The sequence below is a fragment of the Parambassis ranga genome, chromosome 4 (genome assembly GCF_900634625.1).
Source record: "Parambassis ranga chromosome 4, fParRan2.1, whole genome shotgun sequence".
Classification (NCBI taxonomy): Eukaryota; Metazoa; Chordata; class Actinopteri; family Ambassidae; genus Parambassis; species Parambassis ranga.
In genome coordinates, this window is record NC_041025.1 from 256,467 (window position 1) to 281,645 (window position 25,179).

General features: G+C 39.9%; 2 protein-coding genes across 3 annotated transcripts; one reads left to right on the plus strand and one right to left on the minus strand.

Moving 5' to 3' along the window:
- On the plus strand, positions 1-2,947 carry ndufa11 (NADH:ubiquinone oxidoreductase subunit A11). Its single transcript, XM_028403113.1, has 4 exons — positions 1-127; positions 673-765; positions 2,220-2,342; positions 2,770-2,947. The coding sequence occupies exons 1-4, from the start codon at positions 49-51 to the stop codon at positions 2,880-2,882; spliced, it is 408 nt and encodes a 135-aa protein (XP_028258914.1). The 5' UTR covers positions 1-48; the 3' UTR covers positions 2,883-2,947.
- Positions 2,948-9,005: 6,058 nt separating this feature from the next.
- LOC114434137 (desmoglein-2-like) lies at positions 9,006-24,143 on the minus strand. 2 transcript variants are annotated; one of them, XM_028403105.1, is made up of 14 exons: positions 24,028-24,143; positions 22,274-22,399; positions 21,092-21,247; positions 19,359-19,497; positions 18,414-18,583; positions 18,020-18,154; positions 17,518-17,703; positions 16,814-17,382; positions 16,233-16,375; positions 15,665-15,886; positions 14,726-14,968; positions 14,320-14,447; positions 13,115-13,426; positions 9,006-13,009 (listed from the first exon to the last, which is right to left on the minus strand). In XM_028403105.1, exons 1-14 carry the CDS (start codon positions 24,124-24,126, stop codon positions 10,796-10,798), a joined length of 4,842 nt encoding a protein of 1,613 aa, XP_028258906.1. In that variant the 5' UTR covers positions 24,127-24,143; the 3' UTR covers positions 9,006-10,795. The 2 variants fall into 2 exon arrangements, with proteins under 2 accessions (XP_028258906.1, XP_028258908.1); XM_028403107.1 differs by lacking the exons at positions 19,359-19,497; positions 21,092-21,247; positions 22,274-22,399; positions 24,028-24,143 and adding an exon at positions 18,693-18,715.
- Positions 24,144-25,179: the final 1,036 nt, after the last annotated feature.

The window sequence follows — 25,179 nt, forward strand, 5'->3', positions numbered from 1 at the left end:
ATCTCGCGAGATTCTCGCGATTTTGTTTGTGTCCTTCCTAAATCCGACATGGGGTACTGGGACGTACCAGAGGGCACGAACTGCGTGGAAAAAACATGGATCACTACAAAACTGGGCACGGCTTTGGGTAAATGTCAGCACTGGTGAAAGTGTTTCGATTAATGGTCACTATATATGCTGGGTGTTGATGTAAACCGGCTGTATGCCTAACTACTCAAGCTTTAGCACATGCTAACGTGTTTGAGTTAGCAGCCCAGCGCGAGTATGTAGCTATCATACATTTATAATCTATATATACTATAATCAGTTGCTGTTCTTTGTCAACACTACACGTTTACGTTTCTGTTTAACACTCTACGGCTGCTTATATAGTAGTGAGCAGGAATCGTCTACCTGACGGATCCTATAGACTGTAGTGTATGGAACAGGGTAGGACTGTTTAGTAAAACAAGCCCTTACACGGCCATTTTTATAGTGGTTGTCTTAAACTACATTTATGTAACTTAATTTCAGAGATGAAAACTCGTGTTTGTTGTTGCAGACTAAATGTTTCCATGGTAGATGAGAAACAGCACAGCCATAGTATTGTGTAGTTAAGGCAGCAGTAGTCACCACTTGTCACATGACAGGTAGTATTTGGTTGTTTTTAATGTGTTTGTGTTTGTGTGTTAGGCCTTGTGGGTTCAGCCTATCACATTGTCGCATTCCAGCCTGACTCTGCAATGGCAGCGCTACAGAGGGCCACCAGTGCTACAGTCACCATGGGTAAATATAATAGACATCTTCAAAACTGCATCTTTGTACATATGTACATATGTCTGTTCTTATGACAACATGTAGTACCTGTTCCAATTGGAGTGGGCATAATCTGTTTTGTTTGCAAAAAAAAACCTTTAGTATTTAGTAAACTACTTATATGTGCTATGGTGACAAGTACACATGCCACTGCAAAAACCCAACTCCTCCCTAGTCAATCAATCAATCAATCAATCAAAAATATAGATATATGCACTAAGCTATGTGCAGTTTATTGCTACTTTCTTCGACAAGTTACTTGTATCCCCCCTACTGAGCAAACTTGTCCCACCTAAGATTAGCATTGCCAGCATCAACTCCTTTAAGATATAATCACTGCTGTATGTTGAGATTCTCAGTCATCCAGGTCATTTTTATTCAGAAGATTGAAGCAAGGCATCTGGACTTGTAGAGTTTTCTTGAAGATGTTTCTCCTCTCCTCCAAGCAGCCTCATCAGTTCTAACTGTTTGGTGGGGAAACATGGTTTATATGTGGTGGCAGACCTCAGTGGGTGGGGCTGAGTGAAACTCACAAAACAATATCCCTAATTACCTCATACTGTGTTGGTCTGGCAGACTGTCTGGTGTGTGAGCTTGAGTTTGAGTCCACCACCTCTGAGAAGGTTTTTCCAGCTTAACATAAATGGCTTTCTTGAATCCTCTTTCAAACCATCTGTCCTCTCTGTCTAAAATGTAACAGAGGTGGTGGACTCGGACATCATCTTTCTACCACATACAATGCAGTGATTCTATCCATTCCCATGAAGTTTCACTCCAAGTGGCATACTCACAGCAAGAACAAATGGCTGTCAACCAGTGCCCCTCCGGCAGTCTCATAGTCGTTAGACACACCATACACAGTCAGTCAGACCAACACAGAGGTAATTAGAGCTATTGTTAGTTTCACCCAGACCCACCCACTGAGGTTCTCCACCACCATGTTTCCCCACCAAACATATGTTTCTCTGCTCTTCCAAGCAGGTTCATCAGTTCTAACTTACACGCACTACTGATTCAGCACAGATGTGACAGAGCTGCTTCGCTCCACACACCACCTCTGCGGCAGTGCACATTTTCTGCTACTAGTAATGTTAGAGACAGAAAATACTACAGTCTATGTGATTTAGCCCCAGGACCCAGCTTTTGGTGTTGCAGCAACACTGGGCTGCCTACAGATGCACCTCTCTTTAAATTGGCTTAGTATGCTCTGCTTTTAGCAGATGCTGATTTTTAAAAAATTGTCAGATTAATTGGTTGACAGATTAATTTTTAGCACCCCTGGGGTCGATAATGACTGTTGATGAAGTGGCATCAAATGCATTGTGTTGTTTAAATCAAGTGTATGAAGTTGTTGACCTGAATATACTTGCGCAGCATGATTGTATGAGGAGTCCTGAAATGTCTGTTTCTCTTTGTTGTGCCAGCCACCATGGGAGCAGTTTTTGGAATGGCCACTTGTCTCAGTGCGCAGGCTCGTGAAGCACCAGATGACCCACTGAATTATTTTATTGGAGGCTGTGCCTCTGGGATCTTCATGGGAGCCAGAAGTAAGTATCTGGCACTAGACTCAGTGTATTTTTCTGCTCCACAGGGATCTACTATTCTGGGATGCTGTTTTGCAACAGTGTCAGCGTGAGAATATTACTGCTAGGAATAGAAGTAAAAACACCTTGATTTTGTGTGGTTAGTTCATTCATAATGTGTGGGTCATAGTAATAGAAGTCTATTAATGTCAAAGAACTTGTCAGTATAATTTCAGTCAATGTTTAAATCAAATAGGACATGAGATGTTTATGAGATGAGATGTTTTATCTCTGTCCCAAACCACCACTATGTCATTCACCTTAACAGAAATGCAATAAAATTTCTCCTTTGGTTTACATTTTGTGGTGTATGAAAACAAACCCAGCTGACAAATCATAATTTGCAAAGTGATCCTGTGCCATATTAACTTCCCTGTGTGTCCACCCTCAGCCCACAGTGCCATGACCGGTACATCAGCATGTCTGGGTCTGGGAACACTGGCTTTCTTCACAAAAGTTGGCAAGATGGAGGGATGGAAGCTCGCTGGACCTCCCAAACTATAGGAGGAGGATAGCTGTATGCGTATGTTGTAAAAAATAAAAATGTAATAAAGTAATTTAGAAAAGTGTATTTGATTTTGTGTCTCTCAAAAGCTGCATGGGGCTGCAGTGCTGGATCTTCTGAGGCCAACTTTCAAATTTATAAGCCAGTATTAAATGTGTGCGTCTTCTCTGTCCCAATGCATTTGTTCTTTTTGTTCTCTTGTTCTACCTGAGCACCATCAAGATATATGTTTACGATCTACAATCCAAATGCTCTTAGTTCTGCTCAAAGTTTCTTCTGTAAGGAAGGAGTTGTTCCTTGATGCCTCTGATTCATTCTCAGGCTCTGGCACCAACAGACCTTTTTTGACTGGTGCACAGGTGTGGTTCTCTATAAATACAATTCAGTTCAAATCAAGATGAAATGAAATGAATGGACTCACTATGTGTAAAGTTAGCCCTTTCTTTTCATTCTATGTTTTGTATGTAAAAACATAAAAATCATCTGATCATAGTGGGTCCTAGTATTAGGCAATAACACCCTCAGATGAATAACATAACTTTGTTCACTGAGCCAGATAGAAGTATTTTATTCATCCCAATGTGGGAAATTTAAGTTTGACTTTTTTAGAACATAGAAAAATGAAGCTTAAATGTGTTTAACACTGTCCTCTTGCTGCTTCCATAGGATTTAATTAGATGGGCTCCAGTCCTTGATGAATTGATCACCAGCAGATGATCCCCAAATTTCCCTGAGGGACCTTCCCAAAGGGATTAATAAAGTATATTCTATTCTATTCTATGTTTTGACAGCACAGAAAGAACCTATTATTTAGACCCATGTTACAAAGTAACTTGAGACTTGTCTTTAGCCTCAAATACTTTCGAGACTTGCTAAATCAGTGCTGATACTGTTTGCTAACAGATAAAGGTATTATGATTGAAGCATCTGGACTTGTAGAGTTTTCTTGAAGATGTTTCGATCAGTTCTGGTGGGAACATGTGGTTTATATGTGCGTGCGGTGTTTTTGTAACAAACATGCTGCTAGTGCACTGGCAGGTTAGTTAGCTAACTATTTAGCCACTGTGTGCTAAGATAAGTCTACCCATCCACGACAGGCTGGTTAACAATAAACTAAAGTAGGAATAATTTCCTTGCCTAGTTTTATGAGTTGAAATACATGGTAAAAATGGGTAATGTCTATTTTTGATTGCGTTTTACTATCATCCATTTAGCAGCCTACCCCATGAGCAGTGTTGGGCACATTAGTTACAAAAAGTAACTAATTATAGTTACTAGTTACTTCTCCCAAAAAGTAACAAAATTAGTAACTGAGTTACATCGTTTTAAAAGTAACTAATCATCAGGGAAAGTCTTTTTTGCTTTTTATCTCAACAAGGGAAAATTTCATCAAACATCCAGAGACCATCAAAGATGGAGACCCAGACCCTCCAGTGTCAGGACTAAAGACCACCAGAGGGGACAACTCTCTGGGGAACAGGGTCCCAGAGACAACTGCCCAATAGGGCCAGAGCAGGAATCCAGAGACAAAGGCCCACCAGGGCCCGAACACGAACCCAGAGATGAAGGCCCGCCAGTGAACTCTGAGACAAAGGCCCTCCAGTCTAGTCTGTGTTTGTCTCTGGCTGTGGCCCCAGCGTACCACATGGTGATGGAAGAGGTAAGGCTGGACGTAATGATGGCTGTGTAGAACTGAACCATCACCCTGGCTGGATGGTGAGCTCCCACTTAAAGTCCTGTGTGATGGTGTTGACCCAGGAAGTGGAAGGAGTCCACTGTGGAGATGGGGGGGGAGCGATGGAGCTGGCAGAAGTTTACAATCATCTCCACTGTCTTCTGGGCATTCAGCTCCAGTTTGTTGTCAGCACACCAGGACACCAGACGGTCCACCTCCCTCCTGTAGGCAGACTCATCCCCGTCTGAGATGAGTCCAATGAGTGTGGTGTCGTCAGCAAACTTAATCAGCTTGACACCAGTGTTAATTTTGGCAGTAATTTCTGATTATGATTATGTTTCTGATAATGTCATTTGATTTTAGTCACATTTTAGTCATCAACATGTTTTAACTTTTAGTCTGTTTTAGTCGACTAAATATCAAATAATTTTAGTCGACTAAATCTGCCGTGGATTTAGTCGACTAAAATTCTATGATATATATTTTTTCATGAAATAATTAAGGTTTGAAGTGCAATTAAAACAGGCACAGCTTTAACTTGTGTTATTTGAAACAAACACCTCTTTATTTAATTGCTATTACCTTTTCACAAAAGCAGCAGTGAACAGTGAGCTGCTCTCCCTGAACACACTGTTCAGTCATGACCTTCTTCATGAATCCTCCATAACTACAGCAAAACACTTCAGTGACAACTTAGAAACAGTCACATGCTGTAAAACCATCAGCAGCGGTGTCTTCATTTATAGATTTTGTCACGTGTATCTTTGAGCGGAAGTTAAGATGACTCGTCTGCAAATGTCGCTTCAGGTTTGTTGTGTTTTTACCGCTGATAGTCGCTCCGCACGGTTTGAACCGTCCTGTTTGTCTTGACATCAAACGTGTCTGTGTGTCTGTTCTTCTCCTGTGTTGTGTTACCATGCATGAGGACGCCTTCTTCCAGCATCGCGGGGTAACGTCCTTACGCAGAGGGAGCGCTTCTGATTTATGGCAAGCCATTCATATCACATTTCCGCCATACTTTAAACGGCGTTTTTTACGTCGTACGCCGCAGAAAACGCCGTTTTCACGTCGTACGCCGTACGGCGTTTTCCAAACGGCCACTCATAATGCCTTACGGCGTTTTCTACTATTCTAATGATCTCCGCCCCATAACTTGCAAAACGTGGTGTGTGTCCTTCAGGATAGTGTGTCAAAGAACATGGAAATCAATCCAATCTGATTTAAAAAGTCAGTAAACATACGTTCTTTTCTCTGTGATTTAAGTGTGTAAGACAAGAAGAAGAAGTAAGAAGAAAGGAGAACAAATGCTATTGTAAACAAAATTCAGTTTATTTCTTTCATGAAACATGATGGCTGTGCATTATCCAGGCTTATATATACAGTCTTCTATGATCCAGACCGAAGCGATCCTTTTTGGCACAGGAGATCGGTGATGAATTAGTGTGGTCTGACCTTTTTCTCTGCTGATAAAGAGTAAACTGCAGTGGCTGAGCAAGTTATGGGGCGGAGATCATTAGAATATTAGAAAACGCTGTACGGCATTATGAGTGGCCGTTTGGAAAACGCTTTTAAAGTATGGCGGAAATGTGATATGAATGGCTTGCCATACTGATTGGCTCTCTGCCGCCGGCTCCTGATTCGTCCCTCCCTTTCACAAACAAAATCTGCTCTGATTGGATCTCGTCTCCATGATTGACGATGATTCGTCAACAAAATTAACACTGCTTGACAGACTGGTGGCTGGAGGTGCAGCAGTTGGTGTACAGGGAGAAGAGCAGAGGGGAAAGTACACAGCCTTGGGGGGTACCGGTGCTGATGGTTCTTGTGTCCGAGACATTCATCCCCAGCCTCACATGCTGCCTCCTGTCTGTCAGGAAGTCAGTGATCCACCGGCAGATGGAGTCTGGAACATGCAGCAGGGACAGCTTGTCTTGGAGGAGAGCTGGGCGGATTGTGTTGAAGGCAGAGCTGAATTATTATTTCATTACTACAGAATTTTATTCTTTCTTCAGTTTTTTGAGAGTCTATCTAAGTCTCTATATTTTTTTGTCATTTTGATTTATGTGTTAATGAACTTGATTTGAGACTTTATAGTTAGATAGTTGTGATATATAATGCCTTTAGTTGTAGGTGCAGGTTCACATACACGATAGATTATAATAAAATAAAGGTCATGTCATTCATTTCATGTTTTAGCTTGTTAATCCTTAAGTGGACTTGATCTAGTTATTACAAATCAAACCAAGACTCGAAACAATTGAAATGAAAAGAGGTCAAAAAGATTGAGAACTTAACCTATCATTCATATACTAGTAGGTGGATAAGAACAATCAGGCCCACTGACATCAAACCCTGACAACCAATTAGAATGTAGACATTCTTCACTTGCATGGCACTCGAGGAACAAACTTTGGTTCCTACTGTACTTCAGCTCCAATCAAACTGACGTGTGAGAGAAGCTTCGGTGACAGACTGCTCCACAGTGTAAAGAGAGATTCAGAAAGCCTTTCATGTGCAGTATTCCTACACTACATTGTACAGTACAATATTTATTCATTTAGCTTCTTGATTCACTATGTACAGTTAAATCTACAAACCTCTCCTCCACTCATGTGTGCAACATCATTTTGATCCCTATTGTATCTTTATTGGTGGTTTTATATCTTTTATTTTTATCTTATCCTATTTTTATTACTGTTGTATCCGTGATGTTGCAACAATGCAATTTCCCCATTGTGGGACAAATAAAGGGTTTTTTAATCTTAAATGTGTGAGAATATTTTAAAGTAGGAGGCGTGATACTTGCCTGGTAATCGAGCTCCTAGCATGCTAGTTGTTAGTGTTCCTACAAGGCATCTATTGAGAAAATGTGCACTTGTTTGATTAAACACTTGCTACTACTTTTATCAAATGGTTCCTGCACTAAACGGAGCCTGACCTTAAAGTAAGAGCACACGTTCTCTCGATACCAAATGACAGGTGTGTTTTCCATTGTCTGTTCAATAGTTAAGGTGTGCCACAAAAAGTGGAAGCTGTCTTAGCATACAGCTGTCAAGCTGCCTGTACTAAAAACATACGGCAACTTTACATAGATAAGCAAAATCGAACGTTTGAATTTCTCACGTCATGAGAACAGAACAGCGAACAGAACTTTTAAAGCAGCTCTACTTTCTGAGCGACCAAAGCAATTTTACAGATTTGGTCACTCTTGGTGCAAACACAGGGTTAGGCTGTCAACACAAGGGTGTTACAAGTTGTATACCTGCAAGATGTACTCTAGCACCACGCTAACTTCCCTGGTAAAACATTGTCTGCATTAAAATGTAATTTCCTGGTAACCAGTTTTATTATTTAAGTAATTCTTGGCTTGTGTGGGAGTGTTAAAGTTGGCTGAATAAAGATTGGCTTTGTTGATAAATAACATGGTTCTTCTCTGTGACTGAAAGTGGGGCTATATGTTTTAATCATTCTCTCACTACAAAGTAGTCACATTGATATAAACAGAGAAGCTGTAAAACAGATTGCAATTCTTTGTTCGAACACATTGTGCCAATGTGTTAATAATGTGTGTGTGCAAATGAAAACCGGTTTGAGCGTGACACTGCAACAAAAACAAGTACACCTCATAGCCCTTGGGACAAAACACATTAAACACCTGTTGACATGAGAACAAGAAACCTCAAACATTCTCAAACTTTACACTGTAAAACCCAGACACAAAACCAGTTCCACAAATGATGCTGATAGTTTCATAGTAGTAGTTATAGTATCTGATGTCATTGTTTATATATTGTGTATTATAAATACACAAAAAATTGTTTTACAAAAAACATTTAATAAAAAATACAGCTCCCTGTCTGTGGAACACCCTGCCAGACCACCTCAGAACTCCACAGACGGTCGAAGCTTTTAATCAGAAGCTATTCTCGCTAAGACATTTTATGCTGTTTTCTTTCTGTGCTGTTCTTTCTTCTTTCAGCTCCTATTTATTGATTCATATTATTATAATTATATATTATTATTAATATTGCCTTGATGATTTTATGCAGCACTTTGAGATTTGTTGACAAATGTAAAGTGCATTACAAATAATGTATTATTATCTTTGCCAAGCAACACAGAACAGTATTAAACTGAATAGGCCTGTGTTTACCATGAACCTAATAAAATATAATCTTTGTCAAAGAGTAGTGTGATAAAATGAATTCAGGTCCAGCTGAGATGTGCAAGGATTTTAGCAGAACTAGAGGCTCAAAAATCATTGAATAAATAGAAAATCCAGCAGCAGACAGTTAGACCACCTACGAAGATATTCATTTAAAAATGCTGTATGTAAAGTGGTATTTTCCATGTACCCTGGACTTTTATTGTGCATTGACCCTCTCTGTGCTGTCGGGGATGAACTCTTCCATCATTTGCTAGTAACCCCTAAGAAAAGACACAAAACATTTAATGAGGTTGTTGATTAATTATATTGACCAAAGTCTCTCATCACTCCAGACACAGAGCACAAACAGTGTCATGTGACAGTTAATAGGACCCAAGCTCAGACAAGGAACTAAGGTAAAAAAAGACGATCTTTATTCCACAAACCAACCGAAGATAAACCCAAACTCAGGGCAGAGGGAAAAACATAATCAACCACAAAGTACCAAAATAAATCAGAGTCCAGAAATAACAAAAAACCATGTGAGGCAAAAAGGCAAAACTACTACACAAACCAAAAGGATAATCCAGGGAAGGTCATATGAACAAAGGAGACGAATGAGGGAAAAACTAACTCCAAACAATAAGGTGCTAATAATGACGAAGAAGAGAAATCAACAAACAAACCAAACAATGAAAGACAATCCAGAGGGTGACAGGAGGACAAAGGAGTAAACGAGGCACGGAGGACGAAACGGAGGGAGACATCAGGCTGATCTCAGGTAAGACGGTGGAGCACAAAACAGAGGAATGACAAACAAGGAACTGACAAAGACAAAGAGGAGCATGGGACTTAAATAGAGGGCCGAGACAAGACACAGGTGAGAACAATCAGGGAGGAGCAGGTAATCACAGAGGCAGGAAAAACAAGGACCACAAGGAACACCATGAGAGAGGTAAGGACAGGAAGGGTAAAAATAACAATTGAGGCAGGGAAAAACAACAGAAACAGCACAAAGGTTCAATCCACAACACACAGCCTTTTATAGTAAAAGAAGAAGAAACAATAATATAAAAGCATTTAATTACAAAAGGTTAGGAAAATCATCATGAATAGTCATCATAAAAATAATAAACCTTTTAAAATGGTTTTGCAGAGAAACAGACACCTTTCCCTTGTTTACTTTACAAAGAAAGCTAAATAAAATTATTTTAGCACTAATATGAAAAACCCAAACAGCACACTCACTTCACACAAAACACACAGAAATGTAGGATTCCTACTGTGTGCCTTGTTTTAAGAGATGCTTGCAATTACCCCTTGACAAGAAGATGAAATTATAATCACTCCATATGCATGTGCAAGTTACATTCACGTTCAATCCCGATATATTCATTCTCAAATATGTGCTTCTTTGCATTTAAAAACATGGTTATATGGTAAAACAAATCAAAGCAAAGCAAAACATATGCAACATTGTATATAAAATACTTTATCAAAGGTAGTGGGTAAAGCATGGCAGAGACAGAAAGAGAGAGAGAGCCTCCTGCAAACATGTAGTGACAGAAAAGAAGATCAGCTGCACGGAGCCTGAGGCCTATCCCAGCTATCCACGGGCACAGTACACCCTGCACAGGTATTGATTGCAGGGCAACATACACAGACTCGAAGGGGCAATCCACCTAACAAGCACGTCCCATCACAAGGACAATCCAATAATGTGATATTAGTCTGTTTGGTTGGACAGTGTCATGTCAGAGATAAAGCTGTTGAAACCATATTTTTTGGTAAAGTAACACTAGTCTTGACAGCTTTTCTGTCACCGAATCACTTATATCCTAAATGTATTCATCTCAGTCTTCTGAGAGGGTGTCTACAGGTGAGTCTGCTACCTTTTCCATACGTTTTTTCTCTAGTATTTATGCTGTTAAACACAATGATCTGAACATCTTTCAATGCATCCTCAGTTTCAATCGTTATCTCAGAAGTTTATATATTCTGTACCAGTGACAATATCTTTTCCTCATACTCATCTTCCTTCTCATCAGTAATGTCTAAGATTGATCTATCTTCCATTTGAGAATTTGAGTTCATTGCATCCTGTCCCCGTGTTGGCCATAGCCATTGCTCATACTCTGCTGAGACACTTCCTCCAAAATAATCTCCTCATTCGCTTCACCAGTCACACTGACTGAGTCTGCATCGAGTGGATCCCAGTCTACTGATACTGATATATTTTGTTCATTGTTAGCTTCAGAGTAGCCACATTGACCATCTTCTCGCCTGAGTAGATGTTGCTCAAATATTGTAACGGTTTGAATATTTGTGCCCTCTATTTGCACTTCACAGGACTCACTATGATCTCCTTTCTCTTGATCAGTTAAAATGGTGCTGTCAGTTTGATGCAAAGCTTTAGCTTTATCAGTTTCTGTCTCTGCTTGAGCAATTTCTTCTTCATCTCCATCTCTGTAATTTACCTGCAGTTCTGGCATTGCTTCTAACAAGTTCCCCAGGTCTCTTATCTCACTGGTGGCAGGTGGCATCTCTATATTCTCTTCTTTCTGAATAGTAGAAGTAGTAACCAGGTTGTTTTCAAAGTCTGATACACCTTTCTCTGTTGGACTAATTGCACAATGTTCTGTGCAATCACGTATTTCATCATCTACAATGTTATGATCTTCAGTAGAAGTGGATTCCTCTCCTCGAGGAAACATTGATGTTTCTTTCTTTTCTCCATTTGTATTAAATAAAATAGTGGCATCTGATATATGTGAAAAGGCTTCTGTAGAGGAAATTTGAGTGGTCAGAGATTTATGATTCTTAGAAGAGGAGACATGACATTTTTTCTCTGATTTCACAACGCTTCTTTTGTCTGCATTCTCGGGGGAGGAAATGTATTCATTTGTCACATTTGTTACATCTGTACATTTGTTTGTTGGAATCTTAGTGATTTTATCCAAGTGATTGTGCAAAACTTGCCCTGGTAGTAATTCAACAGCATTTTCTTTAGTATTCAAAGTGGAAGACTCTGGACATGTTTGGACAGCCCTGTTTAGAACTTTATCCTCTGGTGTGCTGGTAATCACATTTTGTTTTGAGAGTTTTTTTGTTACTGTGTCCTCCATTTTTTCATCTAAAGCTGGCCTTATCCCATCTTCTGGAGTTTCTATCACCACAGGTCCTATCCCTACTCCTGGTTGCTCAGTTCCAAGTCCCAAAACATTTGGCCCTAACTCCATCTTCACTTTATGTCCAATCCATGTTTGTTCCAAAGGTCTATTTACAGCAATATCCCCCTTTTTAGTAACAATGTGTCTTGGCAGACTGCTAGTCTCTCCTCCCCGGGCTGCCAAACCAAACACCCCCTGAGGAGGGGCAGTCTCTTTTACCAGGACAGCACCACTGGGCAAAGTACCCTGAGATGAGCCTGGACCAAATCCCTCTTCTGGACGACTCTGATCTTTAGGTAAAATATATTTACCAACAGCATTAGGCCCCATGATTTTCCAGTCTGCCATAAGCACAGACCCTTGAGGCACAACAGGACTACCTGGTATCAACAAAGTGGGGTTGATTGGACTGGTGTTAGTAGGACTTTTAGGACCCTTGCCATTACCAGTGTCCTGGATAAGTAACCCAGAAGGAGAGCCTTGGGGTCTATTACTTACAAGCCCAGAAGGACTCTGGGGACCCCTGACTATATACAGGCCCACAAGATTTGTTCCACTGGACCCATCTGCCAGTAGAAGTGAGTTCTGCAAATGTGGCTCAACTACATAGTGGCTGGGTTGCAGTACAGGGGTAGTGGTGTAGTAAATTGACTGTTGCTGTAGTACAACTGGATGAGCGGGATAGGGCAGTGTAGCAGAGCGACTAATACTAGAGGAATGACTAATATTAGTTACCTCGGAGCGAGGAAGTGTCATGGGTGGTGGGGGAGCTCCTACCATACTTACAGATGATTTTAAAATGTTAGTGGTTGACACAATTTTTTTAGAGTTCATGTCATTATGGCTTGTCTCAGAAATATGCTCCTGTGTGGGCTTAGAAACTGGTTTAACATTACCATCTGTAATTTTGACAGGCGCTACGATTTTGTTTGCCAGGTGGGTTTGCAGGCTTGGTGTCAGTGGAGAACAAATTTCAGCCAGCATTTTAAACTTTGGCCCAACATCAGTGAGAAAGTGCAAGTCGTTATCAGACTCGAGAAGGCTGCAACAACCTATTGATCCAGCAGAGGAGCCTTGGCCCTCAAAATCATATTCCAACAGGCTGTCCGTCATTGGAACATTACATAATGCTTTCTGTTTGAAGGGAAAAAAACAAATAAAGTTATGTTAATGATAAATATATGTATGTAAATCTGTTGACAAAAGTATGCTAAACACACAGCATGACAGGACTACTACCTGCGAGTAGTAGTCCTTGAGGAAAGCTTCGGGAAGGGCAATATCTTCATACAGAGCTGCCATATGTTGGATGTCAAGTGTTTGCCTGTTGAATGTAGCACTCACATTTCCATGGTTGAATGACTCATAAGCGTTGTCAACCTCCATTAAATTTTGACTAAATCTTTCCTGAAATGTCTGCACAGATTCATTGTAGGTTGCTGTCTGTTGAGTTTCTGTGAATGCTGAGGAGATTATGTGGTTTGGTGCTGGTGCTGCTTCAACTTTATTTTGGGTACCCAGCATAATGGCATGCCTTTGGAGTGGGGCTTCCTAAAAAATAAGAAATAATAATACATAACAACATACAACATAATCTATAGTCCTGCATATAAAGGAGTTCACCCACCTGGCAAGAAAGCTCATTACGGCCCCGTTCACACTGGGGAAAAAATGTGGCTTAAGCAGGATTTGGCCGCATCCAGATCAATCCAGATGTGTTTTTTTCCGAGTGTGAACACCTCCAATCCAGCTGAATCCAGTTTGATTTCAAGCCGGCTAGATCCACCCTCGAGAGGTGGATCTAGCAGGATTGGCTCAAATGTGGCTCAGGTGTGAACGCAAATGTGGCTAGCGAATCCGGCTTGCCACATTATTAGCCATATTACGAGGCGCCACCTAGTGGTATGGAGAACAGCAAACACGCTGGATGAAGCCAGATTGAGTGCGGACACAACTGTGTGCTAGCCAGATTTGAAAATAGGTCTGAACGCATCCAGCTTAAAGGCTGTCTGGGCTCAATCCTACTCTAGCTGGAATGACTTTCTCCAGTGTGAACGGGGCCTAAGTGTTGTTCACAGTTATCATTGCTTTACTAATTGTCCCCAAATTAGTGATGATCATGCTTTCAGTTTGCATGCCTGCTCAGAACTTTTGCATGAATGTTGCAGATCCTTTATGTGTAATGCTTTTATTATGAAAACACTGTATAGTGGGTGTCAGAAAAAATGAGGGTTGTCCTTTTTTAAAATAAAATGTGTGTTGGCAGGTTGTGCAAAGAAAATGTAATTGAATGCGCTCCCTTCTTTCCCCTTTAACATGCTGCATGATTTCTAAACACTTGCATTAATACTGGAAGTACCTCATGCTGTGCATTGATGAATTAAACAAAATGTTTAATTAGACTTGTCATTTTCCCTTAAAGGAAGACAAAAATGTCAACTCACCTCGCCTTTGCCTTCAGTGTGATAAGAAATGAGGTGTTCTTTGGTATCAAATGGAAGATCACTAAATTGGTCGGGAAAGATGGTTTTTGCACCTCCACACTGACAGAACAGCAGGAAAAGTGGAATGACTGCAAAGAGAAGAAAACCATCGCGAATGACATTTAAGGCAAAAAATAACTATTATCTTGTCAAGTAATAGGCTACAATAATGTGATATACGGTAAGATATTTGAACAACTGTCAGTCATGTGTATTGCTTTTTCTGTCAGTTTTTCACTTCAGTTTTATTTATTAATTATTATTATATTATTTTATTAATAGCATCTATATCAGTTTTATAGAAACTTGCATACCTTAAGCAAGTGTCACACAAAGTTCTATTGGAAATGGTTAAATCTCAACTCACACAGCAGTAAGCACAATGCCATTATTAGCAGACCAATGGCTGGTGCAGAAAGATCAGCTGATGTCATTCCTAGTCTGGCTGCTTTTAAAACTGTGCAGTCTTCTTTTCCCACACAGGTACAAACATCCACAGTGAAAACTTCTTTGACTGGGCATGCCAGGCCCTGAGCGTCCAACATCTCTACCTGCAGCTCATATGAGCCAGGCCACAGTGACTCTTGGGCATGAAGAGCTGCACTTGTCTCTGGAGACAACAAATAGAAAGCTGTCAGACAAACTGTCATTAGTCATTTTACTACTCTACACTGCCACGTATTCAACTGACTTGAAGCAAGCTGTTTTATTGTGTGTAAAAACATATCTAATTGTTATGGGTCCTTGTTTTTGGCAAATACAACCTATTTTGAACATGTCATTATTTATTAGCTTTTAGCCACTCTTATTATTTATTGGCCATTGATTCAATATTGAATGCATCTTTAGCAACAATTAATGGTTTCCTTTATAACTTTATCATAACACTAGATGATTTTTTACATTTAACTTTATTCCTATTGTTCATTAAAGGTAGGGTAGGAGATTTCCTTCTGATGCACTTTTTGTTAAATAAGTGTAACTTCTCTTTACAATCCAATAGCAACCGATTAGTTCGGCAGTTTCGCTTTAAAACGAAGAATATGAATCATCTGTGGAAGCTATAAAACACTAAAAACATCAGCCAATCCTGCGCGGAGTATTGGCTGGTTGTCACTCTCTTCCTGCTCTGTGAGCACCAGAGAGGTACGTGAATGATGGCTGAAGTCACAGACTGGTTGGGAGGCGTGGCTTCGGGGTGAGCTCCGAGAGAAAGGGGCGTGTGTTTACTTTCAAAATCTGGCTGACTCTCACTGAGTTTTCAAAATCTCCTACCCTACCTTTAAATTCTTCTAACTCTCCTTACCATTGAGGACTTCTACATCCCAGCTACCTCGTGTCCCATCTGGGATGATTCGGAATGTGTATGGAGCAGCATTAGGACTAGCATCCTCATCAAGGGCAGTGACATAAACAGTTTTTTCATCTGAGCACACTCTGCTGTGGGTGGTGGTTAATTTAGGACAGTGGTCATTAGAGTCAATGACTTGAATAGCTATTGTTCCAGTAGCTGTCTTCGATGGCATGTCTGAGGGTGATAACAGCTTAGTTAGTGAAACGGAACATCAACAGTCAATACATCAAACACATACACAATATGTTTTTGCAGCAAATGTACACAACAAGCAATTTTTACTCTTTACTCTTTCTAACACCACAGGTATCCTTAAACGTAAACAGAATCCTAATTAAATAACGTTTCTTTATATTTTTATATATAGCCTTTTTTTTAACGGTGCCTCTTTTGCCTCTCTTCTATGGCTAGGTGGTTTAACAGGATTTTGAAGCTTTTCTCACTGGTAATAAAGCAGGCTTGGAAATGATATTCAAGTCCTTCTGTGGGGAAGGCAGAAAGTAGGAGACTTTTTCATTACCTTTGGTTATTGCCAGAATCTTTGCAAAATAGGTACCATTGACTAAGAATGGTGACTCTCTGTCTGGCACCATGTTGAGTTTAATTTCAGCCGTTTCTTCATCAATAGTAAACCAGTTGTCTGGATCATAGGCTTTGGCATAACTGACAACAAAAGACAAAATGAGTAATGGTGCTTACAGTCTTTTTTCAAGACATCAAAAGCAGATAGGTCAGCAGTAGTTCAACTTTCTGGTAAAAATGCAATTGCTTTATCCTGTGTGTCTCCAAACAACTCAACTTAAACTCAATGGCTGACTTATGGTTTTGTGCAGAGAGGCTAGTGATAACAATTGTTTTATTTAACACTTCAGAGAATGTAAGGTTGATAGTTTAGGTTTTAAATGAAATGTCTTGAAAGCTACTAGATTTTTATGAGCATGACAAAATGCCAGTCCTTGTCAGTACGTTAATTTACGGCTTACTCCCATAAAACTGTGAATATACTGCATGTTTTGTACAACACTTTGTAACAGTACACTAAACCTATACCAAACTTTTTTAGCTGTTAGGTTGGCTCCAGATTACTGCAGCTGCACTAACCTGACATCTTCAGCTGGTTTTCCTGTATCCGGGTCGACAGCAGCAAACACAGTGATTGTACCATTCTCAGGTGCATCTTTTGGGTCCTCAGACACAGGGACATTCTTTGTGTCAGGAACAAATGCTGGGCCCTCTGGCACATTATTTACTGCAATTTTGATTGGATAGCTATTTCCTTGTGCCTTTGGCTTTTTCTTTGGTTTTGGTTTGAGCCCAACACCCACCCCGGGCTTTGCACCAGGCTTAACCCCAACTCCAGGACCAAGATCTGCCTCAGGTTTAAGTCCAGCATCCAACCCTACGGCCATGCTTCCTTCAAGGTCAGCGTCTACATCTACATTAACTCCTGCATCCAAATCCGAATCAATTCCCAGGTCTGCATTTACACTCAAATCAGCTCCAGCTCCAGATGCAGCTCCAGCTCCAGCTCCAGTCCCAGCAGCTATAGGACCACCCTCTCCAACCTGAACATTCACATCCATCAATACAGCAGCACCTTTCACAGGAGGAGCTACATTCTCAATCAGCAGGCCAAGCTCAAGATTCTGGACTTCTTCAAAATCTACAGGCTGTTTGGTCCAGGATGGAGGTTATGAGATGAGGTGAGAAAAACAGCAAATGTTAGAAGCAGGAAAAATATCTTGAAATGCAACATAAAAAGAAATGCAGAAAGGTATTTTGGGACATAACACAAATCTAAATACCTTGATCAACTTCAGGATGCCCTCATTGGTTTCTTTGTCAGTTTCAATTGAAAAGAGATTATCCTCATTTCCATTCACAATTTTAAAGACAGTTAACCAGTTGTCTGTGTGAATGAGGTCCTTGTCCAGTGCTTTGATTTTCATCACAACCACATCGACAACATTTTCATCCACTGACCCAGAGTACTGCAAAGGGAACGAGATTTCATCATGCCCCACTGTGTTGCTTACTAATTATTATTTACAATGGTGCTTATTCTAAGAAGAAAGCAGCAGGTTAAATGATTAGTAAGAGGGTGGACAGAGACTTAGGCAAATGTGAGAGAATGCAAAAGTATTCTGCACTGTTAGAGAATGCACACCTGCCAGCATGTAAGGTTACTGACTGAAAGGCAATGGGTAATGACCAGGTAATGACCTGAAAGGCTACAATACAGTGGTGGCAAGCTACCTAGACAAATGATGTGTGTGTGTGTGTGTACAGTTCCATGTAGTTTTTTACCTCAGATTTTTCCAGAGTGGGGAGGTTGTCATTGATGTCAAGCACTTTGATTTCCACAGTCCCTGTCCCCGTTAGCCCCCCTTCAGCCCCTCCCATATCAGTGACTTTTATAATCAGCTTGTAGAAGTCATGAGTCTGTCATAAAAAAGAGTTGCACATACTTGTATCAGCAGTTAAAATGCAAAGACTGTGCCTACACACATCGCCAAAATTAGATGTCTGTATAATTTAGTAGTACTGTCTACAGCCTACTTCGGGGAGCATAATGAGTAAAATGCTTAAAGTTTTCTCATTTGAAATTGTGATCTAAAGAGCATAGCTCAAGAAATAGGATGAGGATGATTATTTTATAGGTAAGTAATGAACAATAAATGAGCGTATTGTGAGAGCTCACCTCTCTGTCCAGTGTGGGCTCTTTGACGTACAGTTTGCCTGACATTTTGTCTAAAGTGAACATGTGGCCTGTGCTTCTTGGCTCCTGACTGATGATGGTGTATGAGATCTGTGAATTAATTGTACCAGGTTGGTCTTTATCTTTACCCTCCAGCTGCATAATAAAGGTTCCTGCAATAAAACACATCAGGTCAGCAAAGTTGCGGTACACACATTCACTCCTGGTGAGGGTGAGATTGGTCTTACTTCCTAACTATTTACATGTGGTTTTGCAACCCACAGGGTACTGGAGGGTTCATTGGACCCAACCCAACCATGTGTTTTGTGGATTTGGAGAAGATGTGGTCCCTGTATGATTGAAGCAGGAGTTTGGTTCTCATTGCCGGCAGTAAGTCAGACCTTTTCCTGTTGGACTCCAGCAGGGCTGCCCTTTGTCACCGGTTCTGTTTCTAATTTTTATGGACAGAATTTCTAGGTGCAGCAAGAGGCTGGAGGGGTCTGGTTTTGGAACCACAGCATTTCATCTCTGCTTTTTGATGATGATGATGTTGTCCTGCTGGCTTCATCGGGCCAGTACCTCCAGTGTGCAATGAGACGCTTTTCAGCCAAGTATGAAGCAGCAGGAATGAGAATCAGCACCTCAATGTCTGAGACCATGGTTCTTGACCGGAAAAAGGTCGGTATGACCTGTTCTACCAATTATTAATACAAACCTCTTTTCCTTGTAGGAGTCGCTCAGTCTGGTCCTATCTAGTCTCTGCTGCAGTCCTCCAGACCTGCTCGAATTGGACTTTTTTCTCTCTCAAGGAAGTTTTTAGTTGCTACTTTTTATACAATAAAAACTGTCAAACCTTCAGAGGATCTCTTGGATCTCCTTACACAAAACGTAACATTGTAAACCTGGCAGAAATTCACAAAATGTTGTAGGAAATGGAATTTAAACTACCTGCTTCGCTTGCCTCTGAGATATTGCCAGTGTGAAGTTCAAAGTAAGGGGGGTTGTCATTCTTGTCCAGAACCATGACAGTAAGGGGTATGTCTTCCTCAGCTGTGCTCCCATTACTGTATCTAGCAATTCCTTTCAGCTGTATAAATTACAAAAGTAGCATAAGAATGACAGATTTACAAACAGAAACAGAAACCCAGGTATACATGAAACAACTGCAATATTCAAAATATAAATAATTTATAGGTAATATTGGTATTACCTATAAATTATTTATATTTTGAATATTGCTTGTACAGCTTGTACTAAATAAATCTAGCAAGTGGAAAGTTGGCACTTGGATAAGACTTGTCATCGATTTGAAAATAATATTGATTCAATATCATAACTTTTTTATATATATATATCAGTGAGAAAAATATCACCATAGCCTCCAGCACAACTGAGGAAATTTTGAGATATTTTTGATCACGACCTGTGGAGGAAGTACTGAAGCTAGGTACCTAAGTAGAAGTACAATTACCTAGCAAAATATATGCACTGCTCAAAAAATAAAGAGAACACTTAAAGAACAAAATGTAACTCCAAGTCAGTCAGACTTCTGTGAAATCAGCCTGTGCAGTTAGGATCAACACTGATTGTGAAACAGTTTCAGCTGCTGTTGTGCAAATGGAACAGACAATAGCCTCCTTTACCCAGCTGGCTATCATTATGACCCGGATCCTGCTCGAGGTTACTTCCTGTTTAAAGGGAGTTTTTCTTTGCCACTTTTTGGCTTCAATAAAATAGAAATGAGAACAGGACCCATTTAGATGCCACCCATATAAAGCATCACCACAGGTTCATTTCAAAGTACTCAGTTACAGTGTGTTGTTATGCTTCTATTTTCCCCTTGATCTGCTTTATGTGCGTGTATGTACATATTCTTTCTTTGTTGCTGTCATGTGCATGTACGTGTATGTGCATATAAGAGTTTTTGCTGTGTTTATTGTATTTATCCTTTTAAAATGTTGCTACTACAACTCAATTTCCCCACGGGTATTAATAAAGTTAATCTTAATCTGCACATATCTTAATTAAGTTAATCTTAATATAATTCTGTTGCGGTCATAAGTGAATCCTGTCCTTCCAGACTGGAGTTACAACTGATATAGGCCACTTAAATTATCCATCAACCACTAAAAACTAAGCAGGTGTCACAACCCATTACAGCCCTGCACAGAGGCAGAGCAAATATCTCTGCACAGGCAGCGTTCATTGACACAAGAAGGCAAATGTGCTTCAGATCTAATTGTCTACACAGATAGCACACATGACACAGTATTCCGAGAAGGCTGCAGCAAGATACATAGTGCTCAATGTGTTGCTCTCTAACTCCTCACCTCTTCTTCTGACTTCTCAAACTGCAGGCAAGAGCATGGAGTTAACTGACAACATTTGATAAAAATGGAAAACTATAGTTGCCCAAAGTCCTGCTAAGGTCACAATTGTCAAGTCCAATTGTCAAAGGGAGAGATGTCCCCAGGAACAGTAGTATACCTGCAAATAGATCGACCAAAATAAAGCTGGAAATACAAAATATTCTATCACAAAACCCCAAACCTTGACAAAGAAGAGGAGATGGAGTAGGATCAGGATTTTTACAACAAGCATTTTCAAATGCTTGTTGTTTTTAGGTTTTACCATCTGGAAAACCTAAAAGCTTCAAATGTTGTGCATAAAGAAAGACTTACATCAAAGTGTGTGTATTTTTCTCTGTCCAAAACATCAGTGATGCGAACAAACCCAGTGTTACGGTCCACTACAAAGAGGTTGAGAGGTTTTTCATTAGCTCCAGGTCCAGACAGATAATAATCCACCTTTGCAGTAAGCTCTTTATCAGAGCGAATCTGAAAACAAAAGAAAACACATTAAAAATTAAATTAAATAAAAAAAAATTAAAAATAAAAAAACTCTTAATGCAGGTTTTTTTTTTTTTACCATAATCTGAAGTGCTGCAGTATTTATTCATACATAGTTTAGGAAGTCAGGGTCAAACCCAGTAGCTGAGAGAATGTGTCCTCAATGTTCTTGGTCATTTGCTTTGTTATTTTGCATTATGTATACTGATGAGTTTCTTTTCCCTTAGACTCTTGTGAAGACATGTGTCTCTGTCATGAGAGCTACAGTATCAAACACTTTTACAAGAGACAACTGACCCATGCTTCTCCTCAAAACCCGACCTGACCAGCTCTGGCTTTTCCTGATCCTCTACATAAAGAAAAAAAGTTGTGGGGATTGGGGAATAAACAAAAACAGATGATACTGATATTGTAGGCTTTATTCATGTGTTGCCTTAGTTTTTAGATCTTTAGTCAATCTTTAGGAAAAAAAAATAAATAAATTACTAAAAAAAAACCTTAACTGATCAAAGCCACTACACTAAAAAATACAGTCCCTTGTACTTTAGCTAAGAAATGCATTTTGAATATTTTTTTTATTAGTAATATTTTACTACCTCCAAAAAGGATTGGCAGTAAACTACACATGTATGTATGTTCCTGTTCACATTGCATACATTATAAACATCATCAGCAGTCTGATGTTAACTTCAGGTAACTGAATGCGAGCTCTATTGGTAGAAAAACTGCACATGAAATGTAGTATTATTTATGCTGGAGCTGAACAGTAGTTTTAGTTATGATATAAAAAACATTCAAGGAAAGCTGGTTTGGCTAGACACATTAAAAAAGGGAGTGCCAGCATGAGGCATAGCATGAGCATAGATTTATAGCTAAGGACTAGAACAGTCCTTTTCAAGTACAAGCACGATATTGGCTGGAGGGTGAAACACCTGCCATAGTGTGCCTGCCAACTAATTCTTGGAAGCTTATTCACAGTGAAACATATGATTTTATAACAGGGGAAAAGCAGACCTTTGCAATGAATGGCAGATGAGTGTAGTTAGTGTTCTCCTCCAGCTTGGCAGGTGGAATGATCCATTCTCTCCTCTTCCTTGTCAGTGTCTTCTCCCTTGTCCTATTTGGTTCAGCATTGACCATCTGAAATGATACAAAAGATTGTTGTGAGCTGTATAGGACACAGAACTGTACTATTAGTATATAGTTATAGTATATATTACAGTATATTTAAACGGTAGCACTCTAGGTTTGCTATGCTTGTAAATACAAAAGAAAATAGACAAAAATACTCTAAGGATATGTTGGTGTAGGCTGGACTGTGCCTAAAGAAGTCCATATATCCATATAAAATTACTTAAAATTTAAATGATCTCCTTATTAATCATTGTGACAAGAATTGTGTTGAGGACAACAGTGATTACCTCCTAAACCAGTGATATCTTATGACATGCAAACTGGCATAGCTGTGTAGGTGCCATAATAATACATAATTTCCTTCACTCACTTAAATTAACTATTTGTTACCTTAGCTAAATGTTAGGTACTACTGCTTTTCCTGAAACTATACTGTACATTTGCCGGCTCTTGGCATAGGCGATATAGGCAGCCGCCTGGGGCACCATTTCCTGGAGGAGGCGCTGCTGCAGGTAGAGAGTCCGCAAGATTTCGCGGGAACCGGTGGGATTGATTTTCCCTTCAGTGGGAGTAGGTGGTCAGGGAAAAAACTACCGGGTCCAGACCGCGGTGGTGAAAGCACTGAATCCTAACCAGACCACCAGGGAAAAGCTGTAAAACAGTCTGAACTGTTAAAACTGGCATGTCAGGTCAGTAGAGGTAGGAGAGCACAATATTTTGTATTATTTTATTAATAAAAGCTTTGTATTCTATTGTCTTCCTCATTCTAAATCTCATAACTGTCATAGCCTAACCCCTCTTATAAATATTAACAATTTTCAATAATAAAGTATATCTATCTATCTTTTTTAATAACCTAGGTCATTTTTAAGTGAGTAATGAATACAAAAAAATATATAACCTAAAATGAATTGAGAGTGCCTCGTCACTGCCTTGTGCATGCAGAATTCCCTTTGCATGCAAGACGGGACTTTGCCCTCAGTATCATTTTGTGGGATGTATTCTGCTCGCAACTCTGTTTTGTGCACTGTTTAAAATGCATGTGACTTGGCAGAGAATAAACCCCACATACATCAACCACCCATGTGCTTTTTCTCTGCATTCCCATATAGGTAGAAACCTGCAGGCCAGAGCCAATAACACGCTGTTCCAGTTAGCGAGGCCAAGAACACATGCCTAGCCAATTCCACTTGAAGGTGAGCATATTTGACAACAGCAGGTGTTATAGTCTGGATCATTTTTGGAAATACAATTCACAAATAGTATAAGCACTGCATTTATTATTTACTATTCACATCTATACTTTTGGCCTAGAAACCAGGTCTCCCTGGAAACACAAAAAATAAGTAACAAAGTATTTAGGGAATAAAGTAAGTAAACAAACAAACATCTACTGTTTGGTAGCAGTGGTAAAATGAAAAACAAAAGTTCTGTACTTATACAATAAAAAAGGTTCTGGATGTAATAGAAACAACAAACATGTAAACAAGCCGTCATAAGTGTTTATCATTATAAGCACTTAGGGTTCTTAGTAAATGAATCCCTCTTCTATAATAACAGGTTTCCTCATAGATCGCGTCGTGCCCTGGCATGTTTAGGGAAAAGTTCTGAGTAATTTCAAAATGAGCACTTACCAATGCCGTCATTAACAGAAGGCTCACTGCAGAGAGGGATAACTGAGCCATGAGTGCAGGAGAGCAGCAACATATGTCAGCCCTTGTTTCTCTGTGCATAAACTGAGAACTTTGAGTTAGATTGTCAAATAAAGAACAAACATATGAGCCTTTATTAATGCTCTTTTGAAGACACACCCATGTCATCACCCTCCCTTCACACCTGCACTGCAGCCCCCTCCTCCTCCCTCTGGTGCTTTATCTATGCTATAGCATCAACTGTCACAAGCTTGCATGTTTTGTAAAGGTGTGGTTGCTCACTGCCACATATTCTGAAAGGTGAGGTAATGCCTAAGGGCTGAAAGCTTGGAAATGCTGACAAAAACATCAAGGTTTTTTTGAAGTACTGATTTAATCAATAATTCAAGCTGATCAGGAAACAGAATTGTATATATAAGCCATTTATTACTCAATTAGAGCTAATGGCATCTTTAAGGATGTCTATATCTCTCCCAATGTCGAAGAAGCAGTTAAAAAAAGCTGCACACAGTGTGTACTTTCCTTCTTCTCTTCTTCTTGTCTTTTCTTTTGCAGCAGGATTCATCATTAAAACTCCTCACAATGATGCACACGTCCAGGCATGCCCCACTGGGTTCCATACCAGGCACCATCAGTAATGGATTGTTACTGGATTAGCCTGCTAGGAAGAATATGTTGTCAAAAGGAATTACATATTTATGTTTTGTTCATCATGTGGTGTTAGACAACATCAACTCTTACCATAGTAAGAGATAAGATAAGATAACACTTTATTAATTAAGGAAATTCTTGTGCCAGAGGTATCAAGTTACATTAAATACAGTTAAGTACAGAGTATAAGTGTCACTAAAATTCAAATCAGAGTACAGAACACAGTATGAGCACAAGATATGATACATGGATACAGATATGGAGATATAAGGTAAAAATAAATATAGACCAGTGGAGGGAATGACAGTGATGCCTGACATGATTATCTAGCTCTTCTCCTACAGAAAGGGGAGGAGTTATACAGTCTGATGGCCACTGGCAGGAAGGACCTCCTGTGGCGTTCTGTGCTGCTCCTCGTAGTCTCAGTCTACCGCTGAATGTGCTCCTGTAGGACAGCAGTGTGTCATGCAGGAGGTGAAACGT

What these genes read in the sequence shown, in the direction of transcription:
- ndufa11 (XM_028403113.1), top strand. Translation starts at nt 49, where the DNA reads ATGGGGTACTGGGACGTACCAGAGGGCACGAACTGCGTGGAAAAAACA. An exon ending in AAAACTGGGCACGGCTTTGG is followed by an intron (nt 128 to 672) that starts GTAAATGTCAGC and finishes TTTGTGTGTTAG; the next exon opens with GCCTTGTGGGTTCAGCCTAT. An exon ending in GATCTTCATGGGAGCCAGAA is followed by an intron (nt 2,343 to 2,769) that starts GTAAGTATCTGG and finishes GTCCACCCTCAG; the next exon opens with CCCACAGTGCCATGACCGGT.
- LOC114434137 (XM_028403105.1), bottom strand. Translation starts at nt 24,126, where the DNA reads ATGCACAGAGAAACAAGGGCTGACATATGTTGCTGCTCTCCTGCACTC. An exon ending in AGCCCACACTGGACAGAGAG is followed by an intron (nt 18,155 to 18,413) that starts GTGAGCTCTCAC and finishes TTTTTATGACAG; the next exon opens with ACTCATGACTTCTACAAGCT. An exon ending in GATTCTGGCAATAACCAAAG is followed by an intron (nt 15,887 to 16,232) that starts GTAATGAAAAAG and finishes TATCACCCTCAG; the next exon opens with ACATGCCATCGAAGACAGCT.